At 43.1% G+C, this 20339-nt stretch overlaps 1 protein-coding gene across 1 annotated transcript; it reads right to left on the reverse strand.

The window, feature by feature from the left end:
• Positions 1-15433: 15433 nt before the first annotated feature.
• LRAT (lecithin retinol acyltransferase) lies at positions 15434-20278 on the reverse strand. The gene is made up of 2 exons (XM_074866619.1): positions 19684-20278; positions 15434-19156 (listed from the first exon to the last, which is right to left on the reverse strand). The coding sequence occupies exons 1-2, from the start codon at positions 20227-20229 to the stop codon at positions 19004-19006; spliced, it is 699 nt and encodes a 232-aa protein (XP_074722720.1). The 5' UTR covers positions 20230-20278; the 3' UTR covers positions 15434-19003.
• Positions 20279-20339: the final 61 nt, after the last annotated feature.

Genomic DNA, 20339 nt, shown 5'->3' on the forward strand with positions numbered 1-20339 from the left:
CAGCTATATATTCTATATTCAAACTTTCATAAGTGGTACCACAACTATTTTCTAAGTATGCTGCCCTCCAAGTAGAATAATGAATTCTTTCATAAACCGAGTTATCAGTTGTGTAGAGACCTGTATGTTACCTGAAGTGACAAGTTCCACTTTCTTACAACATTTTATAGAAATATCATTTTAAAACTGTATTTTAGTACAAAAATACTTAAGAAATACACTAATTTCACACCTAATTAATACAAATAATTCAAATAATTAATGAACAAAATTAACTTAATTAAAACCAATATATAATAAAACTACGCAGGTCTGGCAAAACTAAGGGGTTGAAATAATCCCACCTCTGGGGTCCTTATTTTCCTGACCTTCACAAGTTCCAAAACTGAAAAAGTTTCTCAGTATGGCTGTTGCTACTCTATTCACTACTTCCCTGGCATGCCAAGATCTCGTACAACAGCTTTAGGTTTCTGTCATCCAGGTGATGGGAAACAACCACACCAAAGAACCCATCTGGTAATTACCAACTTTACTAGTCAAGCCCCTAAAAAAATAATTAGCTTTCAAGTTAGATTTCTTTTTTCCACTGCCTCTTTTTCTTTCCCCTATTTATGTCTTCTTTTATCAAGATTTTCTGCCTTAAGGTCTGCAACACTTAGACAAGCAATCCTCTTCTTCAATCCTTTGTCCAAATGGTACATCCAAGTGCTGTAACACTCATTCTCCAGAAGAAACGGTGCCAAAAAAATACCACCAGAAAAATAAGCTGCAACTCCTGTTTGTTCTTTAATGTCCCTTATATTTTTCAGCTTGGTCTGTCTTCAGGATCACGCTCCAATAAATAATGTCCTGAGACATCAGCAGTTTCTTTTTTTCAAGAAAAACAGTTAAAACCAGCTTAAATTTCACACAAATGTTTCTTGTCAACCCACTATTATTTGCTGAACAAAGTCTTCATAGTTAAGGCCTCAATTAATAAAGTATCTGGAAAGCAGAAAATAAAGGAAACTAAATCAAGGACAGTAAAGAGTGCATGAGCATTCACATGATCTGTCTCTTCATTAGACCTCCACTACTCAAGGTCCCAAGAAACCAATTATCTCAAGTGCTGCAGAAAATTCAAACCTGTTGCACTGAACCGAACACTGCCAAAAGGGACGGAAGAATTCAAAACCAGTTACAATTCCACCCTTCTTCTACAGTCTGAAGCTGAAGCCACCTTCTCCTCTTCAGCTTGTCACTTCTGGTGCTTCTGTACTAACTAAACTATCGCTTTGAGCTTGATTATCCAAATGAGCACCATTTTTTACACATTATTTTACCTGACAGCTAACTCCTTACCATTAGCAGAAACAAGAATTAGTAAAAATAAAGCCATACATACTAGTTAACGTACCAAATGTTGTCCCACCCTTCTCTATATATAAAGGTTTTCAGATGATCGCCGGTCACACTAAAGTTTTTGCCTCCATGCTCAAAACATTAACCATTCCCATGGTTGCTAGTCCTTTTATTCCTCACTTACACATGCCACTGAACACCACACCAGTATCACAAATTAAAAGTGACTTTGCATAAATTGAAGTTTTTCAAAAGATTATACACTGTATTTATGGGGTGATTAAGCCTCTTACAGTACCACATTTAGGCATGTTACGCAATATTACTATCCAGAGGTGGACTTATCCCCTCCCCTACCAGCTTAATCATTTCAAATGTGCTTTGAATCAAGTAAACAGACTCTACACATCCCTTAATTAGATTTGTGATAGAATACAGTTTTTTCCATTCTAGAAAAAGACATTTGGTGGGGATACATATATATTTTGTCTCTTCTACCAAGCTGGCACTCATTTTGGGGCAGGAATCCATGAAAGCAACTGCTCTGGTCGTTAAAAAAGCCAAACCTCAGACAATTCCTGGCTTCATCAAAATGAGATTCCAGAAAGTAAACAGGGTAAAGCACAAAAAAATCCCCGACAGGCAACAGCAGAAACAGCATGACTCTTATCTGCTACAAATGATGTCCCATCTCCTTTCAGCAAGGTTTCACAGCCTACAAACTGCACGAAGATTACGTTATCAGGAATTCTCTCCGCAATTACAGGCATAAGAAGGTATGGAAACAGGCCACAACAAAGTTGGGGCAAGGGAGAGATAAATTAACTTTCCCTTTGTCTCAGTGAGTTCAAACATCCAGCCAAGACAAATGTTACCTGTAAGAGCAGCAAGGGGACACCAGACTAAAATTGTGGGAGTTGATGAGGGTGTCCACAGCGCTCCCAGAGGTGAAAAAACACTGAGGAGTTAGGATAAGAGACCAGTAGAGGAAGCAAGCGAACCAGGGACAAGCCCCAGGGGAAAAAACGCCACCTGAGGAGGCCAGCCGGCATGTAGGACAGGAAGAGAAAAAAGAGAGGAACAGCAGTCGTGGAAATACCCTGCGCTCTTCTCGCCGACTTGCACGCTGAGGGTGGCTGCCGCGGCCCCGTCTCCTCACAGCCCCTTCTCCTCGCAGTCCCGTCTCCACACGCCCTCGTCCCCGACACCGCCTCCGACCTTCCCCACAGCACAGCAAGGACCCGAAGCCACCTCTATCCCCAGAGAGGCGAAGCCGCGGCACAGTCCCCTGCTCTCCCGTTAAGCGCCCTACGCCAACAGCGGCAGTGAAGGCCAACGTACCAACTCCGCCGACACCTCCACCACCCGCCACACTCGCCTCACCCCACCCCGCAGCCACCGCTTTCCCTCGCTCTGCCCCACCTAGCCAATCACCAGGCGGCTAGGGCGGGCACGGGTATAGTTGACAGGCGATACCAGCCAGTCATAGCAAGGCAAAGGGCGGCACGCGAGCTCTTTTAAAACGGGCGACGGTTGGGCGAAAGGATACCGTTAGGGCGCGTGCAGCAACTGCGCTGTGGATGTGCCGCGTGAGCGCCTTGAGGGCGGGGGGGAAGCGCCGCCAGCTCAGAGCTTCCCCCCTGAGGGCGGGTCTGCTGGCTGCCCGCCGCCGCGCCCCCCCCCCTCCTTTCCAGAAGGAGGGCCCCTTGTTCTGCTCACCGTTAGCTTTTCAGAATTTGACTGGTGGTTTTTCTATCTTTTGGCTTCTTACAAGGTGTATTTGGGCCTTTAGGATATGCTCTAGTGTGCACTTGTGCTTTAGAGAGCATTTGGTGTTGCGTTGGTCCGTGTTGATCAGTAATACCTAAGTGGAATAGGTCTGTTTTCAATACCTATTGTTTTGTTAATATCTTAATCTCTTAAAAATGAACCATGTTAGCTGAACAACAGCTACAGGCACTTTGCAAGGCAGTTGGGCTGGAGGCCTTGCAGTTTTAGCACTGCTCCTGAACTACCAGAACTCCTTAGGGGTCACAGCCGTGCGGCTGCAGCACAGGACATTGGCAGGCACACATCAAATAGACCAGGGCCAATGAAGAGCAGGGCATTAGTTTGTAAGTTCTTCGTTGTTCTGAAAGTGTTGTGGCCCATTCTCCCCATCTAGCAAATGAAAGTCCCTCAAAGCCAAAATACTTTCACCAAAGACTTCTTCCCTTTTCCTAAGATTTAAACGCTCAATTGTACTTACTAATAAGGCAGAGAATCACAGAAATTTTAACTTTGGGACATGCAAATTCATCTTTATTATGAGTATGTTTCAGAGCTTTTAGCCATCTAGTTTTAAATGTGTATTGCCATAAAATTGTCACATTATATTAGACATTTACCTATTCAAATTTGCTTATTTTTCAATGAGAAGGCTTATTATCCTTTCATTAATAATGGCATGATAGACTAATCATGTATTTTACAAATTACATGCCTCCATTTAAAAGTTCTGAATGGCCAAGGTACCAGAAATACTGTCTTCAAGATTAAATTTCACCACGTTTTCATTTCAGGTGTCCACTTGTTTTTGACCACATGTAAATCAGCCACAAAGCCTCTTAATAGGAATGAATTTGGGGTATATCAAGTTAAATAAAGTTTGGGGCATTTTGACTACGGCTAGGTATCTGTGTTACCTTGGAAACTGCTCACTCCCTGGCAGCAAACTCCATGTGTCTCAGCTGTTACTGCTGGTGGGAGGCACTGAAAGAATGTGGACAATCTCTTCTAAGTGAAAAAAACCCCAGCAAACCAACACAACTCAGCAGTTTCTTTGTATTTCGTGCGAGTGACATCTTACTGACTGGGTTACCCTGTACAGCCATTTCTGGAGTACAAATGACTGTTTGCTGCTCTAGGATAGTGGGGCTGAACAGCCACCAGCTGGAAATGTTAACCTGTTCCAGCACTTAACAGCTGAAGGTCTCAAGGAAAACACAAATTTGCCATCAGGTTTTTCACTTTATGACATGACATGAATAAAAGAGAAAATCAAAATAACCAAAAAGTATTCAATGTCCACATTATTATCTCTTATTCAACACCAAAGTCACACATAGGAACTAAAACCTCATTTTTCTCACTGACCCCCTGCCTCTCCAAAAGAAATTAATGATCCTTTTCCCCCTTTGTTCCCCACATGCTAATTGGGTATCAGAGTTCTCACTAGCCCCTTGCCCACAGCCGCTAGCTGCTTTTTCCTCTCTGACAGTCTAATTGTTCAGTATTACTACATTTTACTAAGAACAACTGTTTCTAACCTGTATTTGTCTTGGATTTTGCTGTGACTCGTGATAAAGTCTGAGCTGAATATTTTGATTTTTTCTGATAAGGCAAGATTTACAGGGGAATACAATATTTTTATTAAATCAAGCAGTATATCTGATAACTTCAGGTCTTCAAAAAAGAGTTTGCACCTGAAAGCTTCTCAGAGTTAAATCAAAACTAGTTACCTCAGTGCTCTCTGAAACATTGCTTTTCTTGTATTACAACAAACAGAATCCTCACTGAGCAAACCCTTCAGTCAATCTCCCGTTTTAAAAAGTTAGGTTTAGCTACTTTTAACCTTTAACACAATGCATAATTCCATCAAGTCAGAACAGTTGTAGGGGGTAAGCTGCCTCTCTCCTCCTCGAAGTAGGCACTGCCTTCAGTGAATTCCACCTTGTTTTAATTTCTTCCCCTTTCTCTCACATAGTACTTGATTGTATTGTGCATTCAAAAGACATATCTCACTCATCTATCAGTAGCCATTGTTTGGGTAAGTGTGGTAGAAGGAGAAGGACGATGAACATTTTAATTCCCATTTCTAGGAGTGACAACTGTTTGCAACGAAGGGACAGTTTCTCACTGTTGTGATTTCTTTTTCTCTCCCCATACATATATAAACACCACTCATCCAAACTGATGCCATATTTTAATACACTTATTTTTAATGAAGATTTACTAAAGGATGGGAAAGAAGACCAGGCCCAGAACAATGTTATTTACCAGAGTATTTAATTTTTTACTGCTTTATTGAATCAGTACCATAGTATATAGCTGTTTGACTTCTAAACCTGATGTTTAAAAATTTATTTCAGGATTATTTTACAAGAGGTACAGCATAATTTACAAAAAGCATTTGGCACAAATTCTGCTTAGAAAATTACTTTAAATTGCAAATAATATGCTATCTGCCCTAAAGCTTTATACAGTTCCTATTAACACTGAGTTAGTTTCCTCACGAATGTCTTTTTGAAACTGTCACAAATCTGACAGATGAGGAACGAGGGCAGAGTCCTGCCAAGATTATGCCATTTATTCCTTTGGCTAAATTTGAAAATGTGAAAGAGGTCTTTTTTTCCACGTTTTATTTTATAGCACTGCACCAGGCAGTTGCTTTTCTTTTCCTTCTAACTTATTTTAGGTAGCTGTAACACAGAAGCCCTTAATGTTTTTTAACTTCTGTTTCATTGGAATGCTAGCAAGCCCCAGCATATATAATCCTGTAGTGGGCTATTACTGCAGTTGTAATACACTTTAATAGAAGCATAAGCTTTTTTGGTCAGTGTAAATTTTACTATAGCCTGGAGCAGGAAAAGAGGGTATGTAGTATTTCTGCACTCTTGACAGGTTGATATGTAGGTAGTGGAAAGACTTTAAAAGGAAGCAGACGTCCTTTGAAGTTTAGACAAAAGTCTCTGTAGAAAACCTAGACATAATATGATTGTAAATCTAATTATAGTAAGCTGTCTAGAAAGACTTCATTTCAGTCAATCAGTCCATTTTATTTTGGGGTTCATTTTATCAAGTAGCTGCAATGCCTGTTCAGTAGGATCCTCCAAACAAGGCATTCTAGTGCCTAAAATGCCTTTTTTCTTGAAAGGTGCTGTTTGTTCCCATTCAGCTTTCTGCCTTAAAAAAGTTGGACTATTACTTAAATCTAAAATTACAATATCTGATACTGCAGGAATAAGCATTTGGGAAAACAGAATATTAATTGTAGAGAAAACATACGCAATTGCTTTCTTTTTTTTTTTGTAAACCACTTTGAGACACACATGCCACAAGATTTTAACATGTAGATATGCAATGAATATGAAAAAATGGATCCTGAAGCATGTTCTGTCTTCACTTAGATGAATAAGAATATCAGCAATTTCACTGATGTAAACTGAATTAAATCAACTTTAAGCCAATATTGCTGAGTGCAGAGTGATGTAAAATGTGCATAATGGATTGTATCTCTTTGCTTGTTTTTCCCCTCATTACCTCCAGAACTATTGCTTTCTGCTCCCGCTTTATCTCTAAAAACCTGGTCCCTGTGGGACAAAGCCATACCTTTAATGACTACACGAAACCACAGTTTTCGGCAATACAGCCAACCTCCAGAGGGAAGAAGCAGATGGGAATTGCTGAAAAAAGTAATGCCACAAACAGTTGGTGGGAGAAGAGATGAATGTCAGGAAAACAAAAGGGAAGAAAGGATGGGAAGGAGGGAAGGGCCAAGGGAGATGGAGGGTCCCGTCCTGCAGTACTGCTCCGTTGTTACAGAATGCTTTCCCGTCTGCTTTTTAGGCAGACGTTTCAAATGAATTCTGAAATGGCAGAATATCCTCCGCACATCTGTACAATAGCAATTAAAGAGGTTTGACATTTTTAGTGCTTCTGAACGTGGCTAGTGCCCCAACAACGCTGAAACCAAAGTTTTCTTTCCACAAGGATGTGAAACACAGACCTACAGAGCGGGTTTCCTTCTGTCACACCACCGGTGTCTCAGTACTCACCAGAGGGCTCAGAAAGATGGGAGACAGTCCCCTCTCAGTCACTGCTCAGATTTTTATTTCTCTGCAAATATTGTCGGAAAATACTTGAATTTATGGTAGCTTCTGTGAAAGTGCTAGAGCATTTTTCAGTATTGGAACCAAACAGGCATCAGACATCAAACTGTAAAGTCTTTGGTCATACCTGAACTGACCTAGACATTAACTGGAAACTTACCAGGGAGGCTGAAGATTTTTATATCACGTTACCTTTTGAATATTTAATCATTCTGGAAATAAATTACATTGAGTGCAACAGTGTAGAACAAGATTTAATTTTTGTTTTTTCTAGATTTAAATATTTAAAATACCTTAACTGTAGTTTGAAAAGTGGTAAGAGTCCACTCTTTCTTTAGGCTGTTCATGCTTGGCTTTGAATTCCAGCTTATTCTGAGACTCCTAAAAGGCATTGATTTATCAAGCTCACATCCTTTTAATTTATAATCCAGCTGCTGTGAGCTGCTAACTAGCTTTTAAGTCAGGAAACTCTGGACTATCAATGCCAATTATAGTTAAACAACTTACGATACTTCTGTGTAGTTTTCTTTATAGTTTTCCTGAGGCTTTAAGGATGTAGTGCTATGCTTGGAGACACAATTAAGAAAGTCTGAAGCAATATAACCTCTGGGTTTTATGTGGGTTTTTTTCATTTATATATATACACATTTACATATATTTGTATATTATACACACATAGAATCTTATGATGTATCTTTGGGTTTTTTTATGGTATTCATTAAGTACAGCTAACAGAATGATTTTTAAATGCCTTTCTGTATCTAGCTATTGTCTTTCCTACAAAGCCTAGTCACACAACCAAAACTGTGATGAAAAAACTGTGGGCAACTATAAACAAAATCAGTGTTACGCAGTTTAACTGTTCCTGATTTCTGGTTAAATGTTACAATAGTGAAACAAGAATTCAAAATCCTCGTTTCTAAACCTACTGAGCAGTTACGTCAACTTAGTAAATATCTGATTTACCCTCTTTAAATGCGAGTTTCATAGTCAACTCCCCCATTTGCTGGAGACGCTGCATTTTCCTGAATGTAAGAGAGCCACTAGGTGGGAGTATGTTATCTTAAAAGAAAGTTTGTCAACCCCAGCTGGTTTTATTTTGAAGTAGGTCTGCAGTTCCCTTTTCCCAGCATCCGGGAGATGCTGCAACACTGTCCGCACCATGTCGAGTGATCGATTTGGGGTTTTTCGATGCTCATGTCCACGCTGGGGCAAGCAAAGTCAAAGGCTTACTTAGAAGTGGCACCCTTCAAAAAGTGCATCTCTTACCTAAACAAGGAGCACAAGAACTCTGCATAAGTTAGTTACATAGAAAGCCCCAAGGACCCAGGCTAAAATAGATTCAGAGGATTACCTTGCTAACATAAAAGCTAATTTTTTTTTTTTAAAACAAAAAAAGCCTTTAAAATATATCTTTAAAAGCCAGGCATTTGCCAGCAAGAGAACTGACGGATTATACAGAAAGGGCCTGTTGAGGAATTAGGCTGTGGGGGGGGGGAAAGTTGGTTATAGCAATATTCAACACAAAAGTGATAAAGACGTTTTCAAAGTAAGCTGGTTCTTTTTTACAGGCAATAGAGCCTCATATTAGTCCTAACCTGAGGGGTCAATAAAAGGCATTTTAGGACAGATGAGTAAAAGTAACAAACTGACAAGGCTGGGTGTATTCAAGTCTAAAGAAACTCCAGGATGATATTGTTGGACTGAGAGGTGTAATGTGTAATAAATTTCTGAGGGCAGCATGGTACTAGAAGGATGGTGCCAAATAAGCCGCTTTCCAAAGAATTTCAGGACAAATTTGTGGAAACTGCAAAAACTCTGACTTCCACATCAGGAATATCTGAGTTGTAAGACTCTAAGTGGAAAAAATGAACACAAAATGATTATTCATTGTTCCTCATCGTACCAGAAGGGGAGGGACAGCTAATGTAATCATCAGGCAGACAATTTAAAATAAAGTGCTTTTTCATATGTCATAATTAGTCTTGCCATCGAACCTTTTGGAGGCCAGACAGATAAGCTAAAAAAAAAGGAGTAAGACAAGTTGACATAGGGTAAGGGTATTAAATGTGATTAAATGAATGCAAGCTTTAAAGCTAGAAGTTTGTGAATTGTTGCTTATGACAATTTTTCAGAATGTAAGAAGACTCTGTCTGTACCCGTACCCTGTCCCCAAGTGTTCACTATTGCTCAGTGGTGGAGAATGATACAGGGCTAAACTGACCTTCAGATATTGCCAAGTTCATTCCTGTGGTCCTGTGATGCTGAAAAATTTGGACCTCATCTGCAAGCTCAAGTCTCTCAAAGGTAGTTAAGTTGTTAATGGTGTCTGGTTGTCTTGCTGCAGCTCTGGATTGAGAGTCCAGTTTTCCTAAAGATTAATGGGAGTAGTTGTGTTCAGAGAAAAAGGAGCCAGCTGAAAAGTGCATTGCCTAGACCAGCAAAAAAACTAGGCAGAAGTGCTGGTGGCAGTGCAGAAGCAACCATCTGTAGGCAGCTGTCTGAATAGATTTGAAAAACTACAAAAAAATAAAAAAGCTGCACCATTTATGACCTGTAAGATTCTTCAGATCATAAGTCAGTGTAAAGTTCATAGTCATTGGGGGCTCATTTTTGAACATTGTTATTAAATTTCCACAGGTACAAGATTTTGAGGAGGTCAGGGAATGAGTGGGAATACTTCATATTAATCTTGCTCTCTGTGAGGACAGTGACAAAGCTCCTGTTGATTTTAGCTGGAAGAAACATAACCCAGTGATGTGGTTGTAATAAAGAAGCCTGGAGTACTATGTACTCAGTGGTAGATCTGGTGCATTACTGAGAACCTGTCCTAATGGGGTAATTTTTAAATAGCAGTGCTAGTAAAGTGATTTTTTTTTTTTTTTCAGTAACTTCTCTTACTTTTTTTTTTATAAGGATCAAATGTTTTTTGTATAAACAGATGTCTTTCTCACATCCCATGTTCCCTTCCTGCTCAATTATATGGTGAGCTCACAATTTATGTCACAAATCCAGTGTCTTTCCCATAAGAACTGACTTGTTGCAAGCACAGATTTGTACTTAACTGGAGGATTGAGTACTGTCTGTAAGGGAGCTTTTAACACAAACATTCCCCCAAACTGAAGAATGCAAACTAGAAAGTTACTGAGGGAAAGTAATTTCTATAACTGGTTTGGGTGGATATTTTCAGTTTGCTTGTAAAAAGACTCTTTGCAAGTCATAAAAACCTCATTATAATTTTGAAACACATTTCATGACTATGCATCAGGTCTACTGCCTGGGCAATTCTCAGTGCTTTAACAGTATTAGAGTTACTGGAATTGCTCAGAGTCATCAGAAATAGAAACGCTCCATTCCTCACTGGAATTTCAGTTCATTGGCCAAGCAGAATTACTGCTTTCTCCAGGCAAGTTTTTGAAAAAACATTATTCCTAGTCTACACCCTGTCTGTCAATACATGATCAAATTGACATTCTAAAATAGTTACCTGTACAACGGTGTGGTTCTTTCTTACATACAGTGTGACCAAACCTAGTTGCTGTCAGAAATTGGGAGTAATAACTAAAGGAAAATGAAAAGCTCTCTTTACCATGCAATTGTCAGTGCTAAATGGTTGATGTACTGAATGAAGAGATGTTAGTTTTGCCTCTATTTGTCAAGGCCATGTCCTATTTTACTACACATTCGGATTTCCAGAGGAGCTGAGTTCTGCGCACATCCTGAGTTTGATGAAGGACTGAGGAATGGGACATGGCAACATGCCTGTGGATATCACAGGCTACATCTTCACCTATACTTTAGGCATTGCAGTCTTACACACTTGCCAATCTGAGATGATTCTCAGCCCTGAGTGAGGCCTTCAGGGTCCTCTTCTAAAGCTTGGGAAGAGTTAGATACTTTGGGAAGGATTCAGGAACCAGCAGAGCTGGAACCTGTGTAAAGTAACCCATAAATAAAACAAGGCTTGGGATGGAATTTAAACAGTCTGGGGCATGTCTGCATGACTTGGAGCCCTTACTTCAGGTGAGCTGGTATGACTGCAAAGCAGGACAGGATCACGAGGTGCTATCTGTTCAGGCTCCAAAAGTGACAGAGCTGTGACAGCATGATGCTGAACCAGTCTCCTTCCCCTAGGGCTAAATGCAGTTCTGTATTTTCCACAGGTATGCTGTTTCTGGTTCTGGAGGCAACCAAGTCGTTGTTGGCTCCAGGCTACTTACACAGTGCACTACTACATCGTTTAGACAGACTCTGAATGAATGTGGTTGAAACCAGGTGCCTCCCTCCTCCTGAGCATTCACTCAGAGCTATGTACAATCTTGTTTAAAGGACTTTTACCATCATTCACAGAATCATCTAGGTTGGAAAAGACCTTGTAGATCATCCAGTCCAACCATTAACCTAACACTGACAGTTCTCAACCACACCATATCCCTAAGCGCTATGTCAACCCGACTCTTAAACACCTCCAGGGATGGGGACTCCACCACCTCCCTGGGCAGCCCATTCCAACGCCTAATGACCTGTTCTGTAAAGAAATGCTTCCTAATATCCAGTCTAAACCTTCCTGAGTGCAACTTGAGGCCACTACCTCTTGTCCTATCGCTTGTTACTTGGTTAAAGAGACTCATCCCCAGTTCTCTGCAACCTCCTTTCAGGTAGTTGTAGAGGGCGATGAGGTCTCCCCTCTGCCTCCTCTTCTCCAGACTAAACAACCCCAGTTCCCTCAGCCGCTCCTCGTACAATATGTGCTCCAGACCCTTCACCAGCTTTGTTGCCCTTCTCTGGACACACTTGAGTAATTCAATGTCCTTTTTGTAGTGAGGGGCCCAAAACTGAACACAGTCATCGAGGTGCGGCCTCACCAGTGCCGAGTACAGGGGTAAGATCATTTCCCTGCTATTTCTGATACAAGCCAGGATGCCATTGGCCTTCTTGGCCACGTGGGCACACTGCTGGCTCATGTTCAGCCGGCTCTCAACCAGCACCCCCAGGTCCCTCTCTGACTGGCAGCTCTCCAGCCACTCCTCCCCAAGCCTGTAGCGCTGCTGGGGGTTGTTGTGGCCCAAGTGCAGCACCCGGCATTTGGCCTTATTGAAGCTCATACAGTTGGCCTTAGCCCATCGCTCCAGCCTGTCCAGATCTCTCTGCAGAGCCTCCCTACCCTCAAGCAGATCAACACTCCCACCCAACTTGGTGTCATCTGCAAATTCACTGAGGGTGCACTCGATCCCCTCATCTAGATCATCAATAAAGATGTTAAACAGGAGTGGCCCCAAAACCGAGCCCTGGGGGACACCACTCATGACTGGCCGCCAACTGGATTTAACTCCATTCACCACAACTCTTTGGGACCGGCCATCCAGCCAGTTTTTTACCCAGCAAAGCGTGTGCCCATCCAAGCCACGAGCAGCCAGTTTCGCCAAGAGAATGCTGTGGGAAACAGTGTCAAAAGCCTTACGAAAGTCAAGGTAAACAACATCCACAGCCTTTCCTTCAGCCAATAAGCAGGTCGCCCTGTCGTAGAAGGAGATCAGGTTTGTCAAGCAGGACCTGCCTTTCATAAACCCATGCTAACTGGGCCAGATCATCTGGTTGTCCCACATGTGTTGTATGATGGTACTCAGGATGAGCTGCTCCATCAGCTTCCTGGGCACCGAAGTCAAGCTGACAGGCCTGAAATTCCCTGGATCATCCTTCCAACCCTTCTTATATATGGGCGTCACGTTGACCAATTTCCAATCTGTCAGGACCTCCCTGGTCAGCCAGGTCTGCAAACAGAAATAGCATAAGTTACTCTGTTTAGTATCTAACTCTAATCTTTCTGCCAGGGGCAGGAGACCTCTCATTATCTTCACACCCACATTTCTTCACTTTTGATTAGAATTAATTACTACCTGTTTACCTACTCTGTGGCAGTAGCAGACCCTCCCCTCCCTGTGTTTCTGTGCAGTACTAAATGGAAACATGCAGGTGCAAAATTGCAAGGAACACAGGTGCAAATCTGAGTCAGGTCTAAGACTACGCAGAAGCAGAAAATGAGGTGGCTTGGCAAGTTTAGCAGACCTTCATTTGCATGTATTCTTAATTATGTAAAATAGTATACCTCCTTAGCCTCACGAAAACTCTGGTTTCACAGGCAGGAAAGTTTCCTTCTTGGTAAGGAACCATGTGTTTTATTTATTTGGGATGTCCAATGCAAGGAACCCACAACTTTATGCAAATATTAACCAAGTCTTGCAGCTGGCCAGAAAACAGATGACTATTGTCCCAGTTATAGAAACGGGAATTAAAAAAGAGAAACTGTAAGCAATAGTTAGAGAGGTACAGTGGGTACCTGCTTTAACTAAAAGTGCTTGCTTTAGCTAAAACCGTATCGCAGCAAAGCAGCAAACCTTTGATCTAGCCTGATAGTCTCTCCCTTTTACCTAAAAGTTTTCTGAATGGCTGCAGTTCATGTTGTGTCAAAGTCAGGTATGTCCCAATCTTAGCATTTCTAGCTCCTGGCTGCATCTAGGGATCTGGTTCCCACTCAGAACCTCACTGCGACCCACAGACCATGAGAAGCGACACCCCCCTTGAAGGGGGCAAATACGCAAAGCCCAAACAGAGCCTGTTCCAACACAGAGTGGCCAGAGAGCCATTTTCTCCTCCTAACTCAAAGCCACAGGTGTTGCCTGACTTGATAAAAAAAAAATTCAGTAATCACTGTCCTACTCATGAGATAGAATTAGAAAAGGTGAAGGGTAGCCAGCTCATAACCTTATCCAAAGTCTGGTGAGTCTTCTGCAGGATGGACTGAGAAGGTCCTAGGAACAGGTCTCCCAAATCCCCAGAAATGCTGTAGCCATCATGTTTTTGTACTCTTTGTAAAATGGTATTGCTGTTTCCATTCCAAGTGCTGCTCAGTCAGAAAGGGACTCAAGGTTTTGGGTAACAAATAGGGATGTCTACCTTAAAATTCTGGCCAGGTTAATCAGCTAAACAAGGTCACAATATTGGTTTGCGCATTTGTACACAGTCATCCATGTTCACATGGTGCCAGTTGCAGCTTCTGGTAACTAGTGCTCTCTTGGGAGCGTGCCCTGGGACAAGGCAGGCTGGGGAGCGTGAGGGATAGCCACTAGAGGTGAGGCTATGCTGTAGCGGTGAGGGATTTTAGCTATACGGACACGAGTCACAGCCTACCACCACATAGCCCATTTTATTTACTAGGATAGATTACAGCCTGTGGCATTAATGGCATACCTCTCAATTTAAGGGACAGCAAGTTACTCCATTTAATCTTGGCCCTAACATGCAACCCCATCTCAAGACCCTTAAAATCCAGCTGGGGACTGGAGAGCAGACACATCCCTGTGCCCAGTGTGCCCAACCAAGCAGCATCTGAGTCTTCACAGGCACACACACCTCTGCGTTCACGGGCTGGTCCTTCAGCACACTTAATATGCGCTGCCCTTGCAAGTCAAATAAACCTACATTATCTGCCTCCTGCACTTTCACTGCCTCATTCAGACCAAGCACCTAAAGTGTAGGTGTCGTGATGTAGTTGTAGGGAACTATGCAGCTGATTTGCTCCAAATCGCAGTATCACAGAGCACCCACCAACTGTTTTCCAATTCACAGATCTGGGATAGAGAAGAGGCAATTACTAGAACAAGGTCACAGGGTTAAAGTTCCCTAATAAACGGGGAAGACACTAAAAAGCTAGAGAACATTTTAGAGAAAGTTTTCTACCCTATGAGACACAGAAACAGTAAACATAAATCATGAGTTTTGTCACAGGCAGAACTGCGGTACTGCAATCAATGTAATTCTGATTTAAGTCTCCTAAAGATCACCCCTCTTTCCCTCCTTTCCCAGTTTCTGAGCACTCAGGACCATATCCTGAATGCTCCCTTGACTTCAGAAGTGAAGCTAAGCCACAAAACACAGCACAGCATCGATTTTTAAGAAATTATGCCAAAAATAGCCCTCAGATACTCTTAGTGATCTGTTCCTACAGCAGAGGAGTTTATTTTACCAGCACAGAGTTCTGAAAGATTTCTGTAAGGCTTACAAGGAGAGTGCAATGCACTGCAGCAAAGACCCTCAAAACTACTAAGCTTTTGTATGTTTACTTCCCATCATTAAGCCCATTTGTAACAGTTAAGTGCTGAGAGGAATCAGGTCCTAAGCTCTTACAAAGCATAAGAAGCAAACAGCTCCTAGAGTCACCTGAGAACTTTTCAATTATTTTTTTATTTCAGTGGATAAAGGAGATGCTAACTAGTGACTGTCTAACACAGTTCTGTATCATTCAGTGGTGTGTGACACTATTTAATGTGAGAACATGCAATAAATAATATAACACCATATCATTTCTAGAGATCACAGTTCTAATGTTTCTTGTTGCTGCAACTTGCTTTCTAAAACCTGTCTGGACGATGTCAAGTCACACACAAGTTTAATTCACTCTTCCCCACCCCCTCAGACTTTAACAAGTATAGCTATGATTTTGTTTTCATTAAAAGCCTGTATGGTATTTATATGTAGCATTCTCCTTCAGTACTGGAAGACCCAAAGGTGAAATCAAGCAGCAGATGACTGTTCACCACAAAATGAGTAATCATTTATGTTCCAAGCTAAAATAAATACAAACAGAAAGCTCACTGTTCTAATGTCTTCATTTAGCAAGTTGGGTTTTTTTTTCCTTTTAAAACACAGGTTTTGTAAAAACATTTCAAGCCTTGTGAACGCTCATTTTAGTTTTCTTTGGAAAGCCTGAAGTGAAACATCTATCCTTTTAACTTGATGTCTTCACTACTTGCCTTTCCCAGTGGCACAGGGGTGATGGTTATACTCCTCCATTACATATTCTGGTTTAACCACACGTCTTTTCAAAACAGCCCCACCACTAAAATGAGCTGCAGCTCTGGATTTACACTCCCCATCACCATCACTTACAGTTACCGATGAACAATTTCACTTCTAAGCACATACATTTCCGAACAGCTGAACTGCTCCAGTTTTCTGTGTTTTTCTTATTATAACTAGCTCCTTCAATTCAATGGCATCACAGTTGAGCTGAAGTCTGAAATGCAATGCTCCACCTAAGGCAAGTGCTTATTTTTACTCAAGTAATTACATAAAAAAGGTGGACACTGACATTTACCAAAATATTTCAGAGCACAACCACCACCCGCTGAGCTGAGCATGAGAATTCATGCCTGCTAGTCTTGTTTTTCCCCTCAGAGTATGACTGATCTGACTCATGCTTGACTTCAACAAAATTTGCAGATCTCTGCTGGAATTATAGTTGGTAGGAAAAACTCCTAAACATGCAGCTGAGTTTCTGTTCCTATGCCCACATTATTACTTGTCTTTCATGAAAGGATACAGCAAGGCATCCTAGACCGTTTCACAGTATTTCATAAGCTTAAAACTTTACACGTTGAAGGAAAATTCTATACTAATGCAGATGGAAGTCCGCAAGGAACTGCTTTCATTTCTTTCATAGACACCTATGAAAATCCCAGTTTAGTCCCCCGGTCTAATCTGGATGCTTCTTGCTCAACAGCATTAGCAAAGCAGGAGCACTGGTCCTTTGATATTGAAGCTAGAGCAGGAACACTTCTCTGCCTTCCAACAATCTCACTTACGATTTGGTTACTGGTCATGACCCCGCTGTTTATTGTATAAGTGAATCATAAGAATTACTGGAATTTTTATAAATCCCCAGTAAATAAAGGGGAAAAGAAAAGCCCACCTGTAATCAGACACCATGTAACTGCATGTTAATGGCCTGTTCAGTGCCCTACTGGGATATGTTAGAGAAATGCTATAGCATTATACTCAATTTCAAGAGGCCAGTAGATGTTTTTAAATGAATAAATTCTATTTATATAATTACAGTAATGACTACAGTTCATACCATACACACAGCAAGTAAAAAAACCCACACTGGAATTTATGTAAATATTAATAATGCATACACTATGAAAAAGAAATTCATGTTAATTAAAAACCACCTTAATTTTAAAAGTTTACCAGAAACAGTTACACTGAACCTTGCAATCTTTGAAAGCAGAACAGAAGTTGTTTACAAGGATCCAACAGTAATTGATATCCAGCTGCTTGGAGCTGCGCTGCAGACTGAACATGTACTGAAAGCTGGGCTGAAGTCCCCTCTCAGTTGATGGCAGCATCAGTCATGCTGCTGTTTCCTACGAGCCTGGAATTTCACCCCAGTCTTTACATTCTTCATCGGTTATAGTGGAGCAGCCAGAAGAAGAAAGATGATTAGAGAGCAGCCAAGTAGAATCATAGTACAAGAATCCAATCTTGGAGCAGCTGTAGGGTCGAGGGGAAGGAGAAGGGGGTTTATAGCATAGTTAAAATGAGTCTCTCTAAAAATGGGGAAAGTGGCCACTTCAGTAGCAGAGCAGATGACAGGATACTGAACACCACTGATAAAAAGTAGTAGATCTGAGGTTCAGTCTTTGGTGAAGACCCCATCGTATTCACCTTTGACTAGAAAGGAAAGCAAGCATAGCGTGTGAACCTGTAAGTGCATGTATCACATGCAAGGCATTCCAGGAGCTGAACAATTTCTCTGAATACATCAAAACATTGCTAAGAAAAAAAATGGCAAAGGTTTTTAGTACTCAAACAATTGGCTAGGTGATTTCAAATCCAACTTTACACATTCTTGATAAACAGAAAGACCTAAACATTGAAGACGAAACATTTTTAGCACCAACTGCTGGCTTGCAAGTGAATAATTATTCACAAGAGGTGAGTATAAAAAGTCTTTCACTGAGAGGCATCTTGTTTTAAGGCAATATCCAAAATGACAGTATAGCCACCACAGAAACTGGTCCAGTGATCCCTGATGCTGTATAGCACCCACACAGGTCCTGTCACTGAGGGAAGGTAGGAGCTAAATTGGTGTCTGTCCTCCTCCTCCTCCCTGTGTGCTCTGGAACGGTGGAAATTTCTGACGTTTGTATGTCACTAGTTGTCATAAAGCAGGCTAGTTTCTTCCTGTGTCCCCTGAAACCCTCTGTAGCCATTTATATTAGCCATACTAACCACTATCAGTAGCAAGGAAAACGCTGAGGAATTGCTGTCTTTCCTTACCACTAACCCAACTAAAAAGTTGTTCAATACAGTAGCAAGTGTTTATGCAATTAATACAAGTGAGAGATTTGTGAACATTTCCCAGAAGGGAAATGACTGTAGCCAATCCTGCCAGATGTGCTCCTGCAGTACACAGCACTCAGCCTGGGGTTGGTTTTTATTCTTTGCTATCAGAAAGAGTCAATTTACTTACTTGTATCTCCACTAAAGAGTAATTTAGGAATGGAAACAATAACTTCTGAATATAGACTATATTTATCAAAGGCAGAGGTAAGTAGTTTGTTCTCATATCCATCACTTCGTGGAACTCTGTCATCCATTTTTATTAGTAGTTACAGCAGCTGGGTATGCAGCTAAGAAATTGAAGAACATGAAGGATATTACCGGAATCACTTACAGTTAAGGGCAAGGAGCAGAACTGCATCACAACCCTACTTTTTCATGATTTAAAGGTGTGTTAAGATGTACCAACTGAGATTTTCAGGAAATCTATTATTTGGCTTACACAGTAAGCTATGCCTTGTGCACTGTGTTCTAGACAGAGTTGTATTTAAAAATGGCACACAAGGTTAAGAAACTTTACATGATGCCAAGGAGTAATCTGTGCTTTCATAAATACAGTAGTATACAACGTATATACAGATGCTGGCCACGAGCCTCTGGGAAGGCTGTTAGCCAGCCATCCACAGAAAGAAGGGAATAAAGATAGTGGGGAGCGTGGTGGAGGGTGCCAAACCTAGGCAGACTATTGATGCTAATCCCACAAGCACTGAAGCAAGAACACTCCTCTGGTCCCGAATAATCATCTTCAGAGTCTCACAGAACTGGAAAAGAAAAAAAAAAAAAAAAGGAAAAGATGCGGGTTAAAGAGGAAAGCTCTAACGGGTCAGCTGGGAATGTCCACGCTCTCTCTCGGTTACAGGGCAACGGGGGCCACCCCAGCCCTCACGCCAAGCCCAGCGCAGGTGACAAGTCTGGCCCGTAGCCCCAAGTGCCGCCTGCGGCTCCGGCGGGAGCGAGCGGCCCCGGAGCGTTTTCAAGGCCTATTCCCTGCCCCAGGAATTGAGCTGCACCTTCCTCGCCCCTCGAAGCCAAGCCGCGGGCCAGGCCGCCCGCCTCTCCGAGCCCGCTGCGGGCCGCAGGGCCGCCCGCTCCGGCCGGGGGCGGCGGCACCGGGCGGCACCTCCCGGGGGCCTGCGGCGGCGGCTGACCTAGTTTCGGGGAGCGGAGCGCCCGGCGGGGCCGGGGCCGCGGCCGCCGCCAGGAAGGGCAGCACCGCCCCCGGAGCCAGCCACCGCCTCTCCCGGCGGAGCGGCGGCCCGCGGGGCTCCCCGGCCGCGCCCGGCCGTACCTTGTCGGTCTGGAAGCTGACCGGGGCTCCGTATCGGCAGTAGGTGACGAAGTGCTCGCAGTTGTTCCAGAGCAGGCTGTAGGCCGTGGCGCCCACCAGCTTCTCCGCCCGGCGGGCCGCCTCCTCGCTGCCCAGCACCTGGTCCTCGAAGAGCCGGTCCATGTGGTTGACCAGGATGCTGCCGCCGTAGGCGAAGTCCTCCACCGTGTCCACGCGGATGCTGGCCGTCCTGGCGATGACGCCCAGGATGAGCCGCTTGTTGGTCACCACCCGCTGGATCTGCCGGCGGTCGCCGGTGAGGGCGGGCAGGATGTCGGGCATCAGGTGGGCGACGCGGTTCTCGCCCAGGTAGATCCCGAAGTGGATGAAGAGGGTGCGGGGCACCTCCAGCAGGTCACCCCGCTGGAAGCAGCTGGTGTCGTGGTAGTCGGGGGCCGGCGGCGGCGGCTGTTCCCCGCCGGAGCCGGCGGGCAGCGGCCGGACGTGGACGAGGAGCAGCAGCTTCTCCAGCAGCAGCGAGGCCGCCTGCGGCACCGAGTTCTTCATAGTCGGCGGGGGGAGCCCTCGCTGCCGCCGAGCAGCGCCCGCCGCCCGGCCCCGCTTTTCAAGGCTACCGGGCGGGGCGGGGCGGGGCGGGCACCCGGTCCAGCCCACCG

The sequence above is a fragment of the Strix uralensis genome, chromosome 4 (assembly GCF_047716275.1).
Source record: "Strix uralensis isolate ZFMK-TIS-50842 chromosome 4, bStrUra1, whole genome shotgun sequence".
NCBI classification, from domain to species: Eukaryota; Metazoa; Chordata; class Aves; order Strigiformes; family Strigidae; genus Strix; species Strix uralensis.

Coding starts and splice junctions, on each gene's coding strand:
- LRAT (XM_074866619.1), bottom strand. CDS start 20,229: ATGAAGAACTCGGTGCCGCAGGCGGCCTCGCTGCTGCTGGAGAAGCTG. Junction 19,157..19,683: donor TCAGCTTCCAGACCGACAAG/GTACGGCCGGGC, acceptor TTTCTTTTCCAG/TTCTGTGAGACTCTGAAGAT.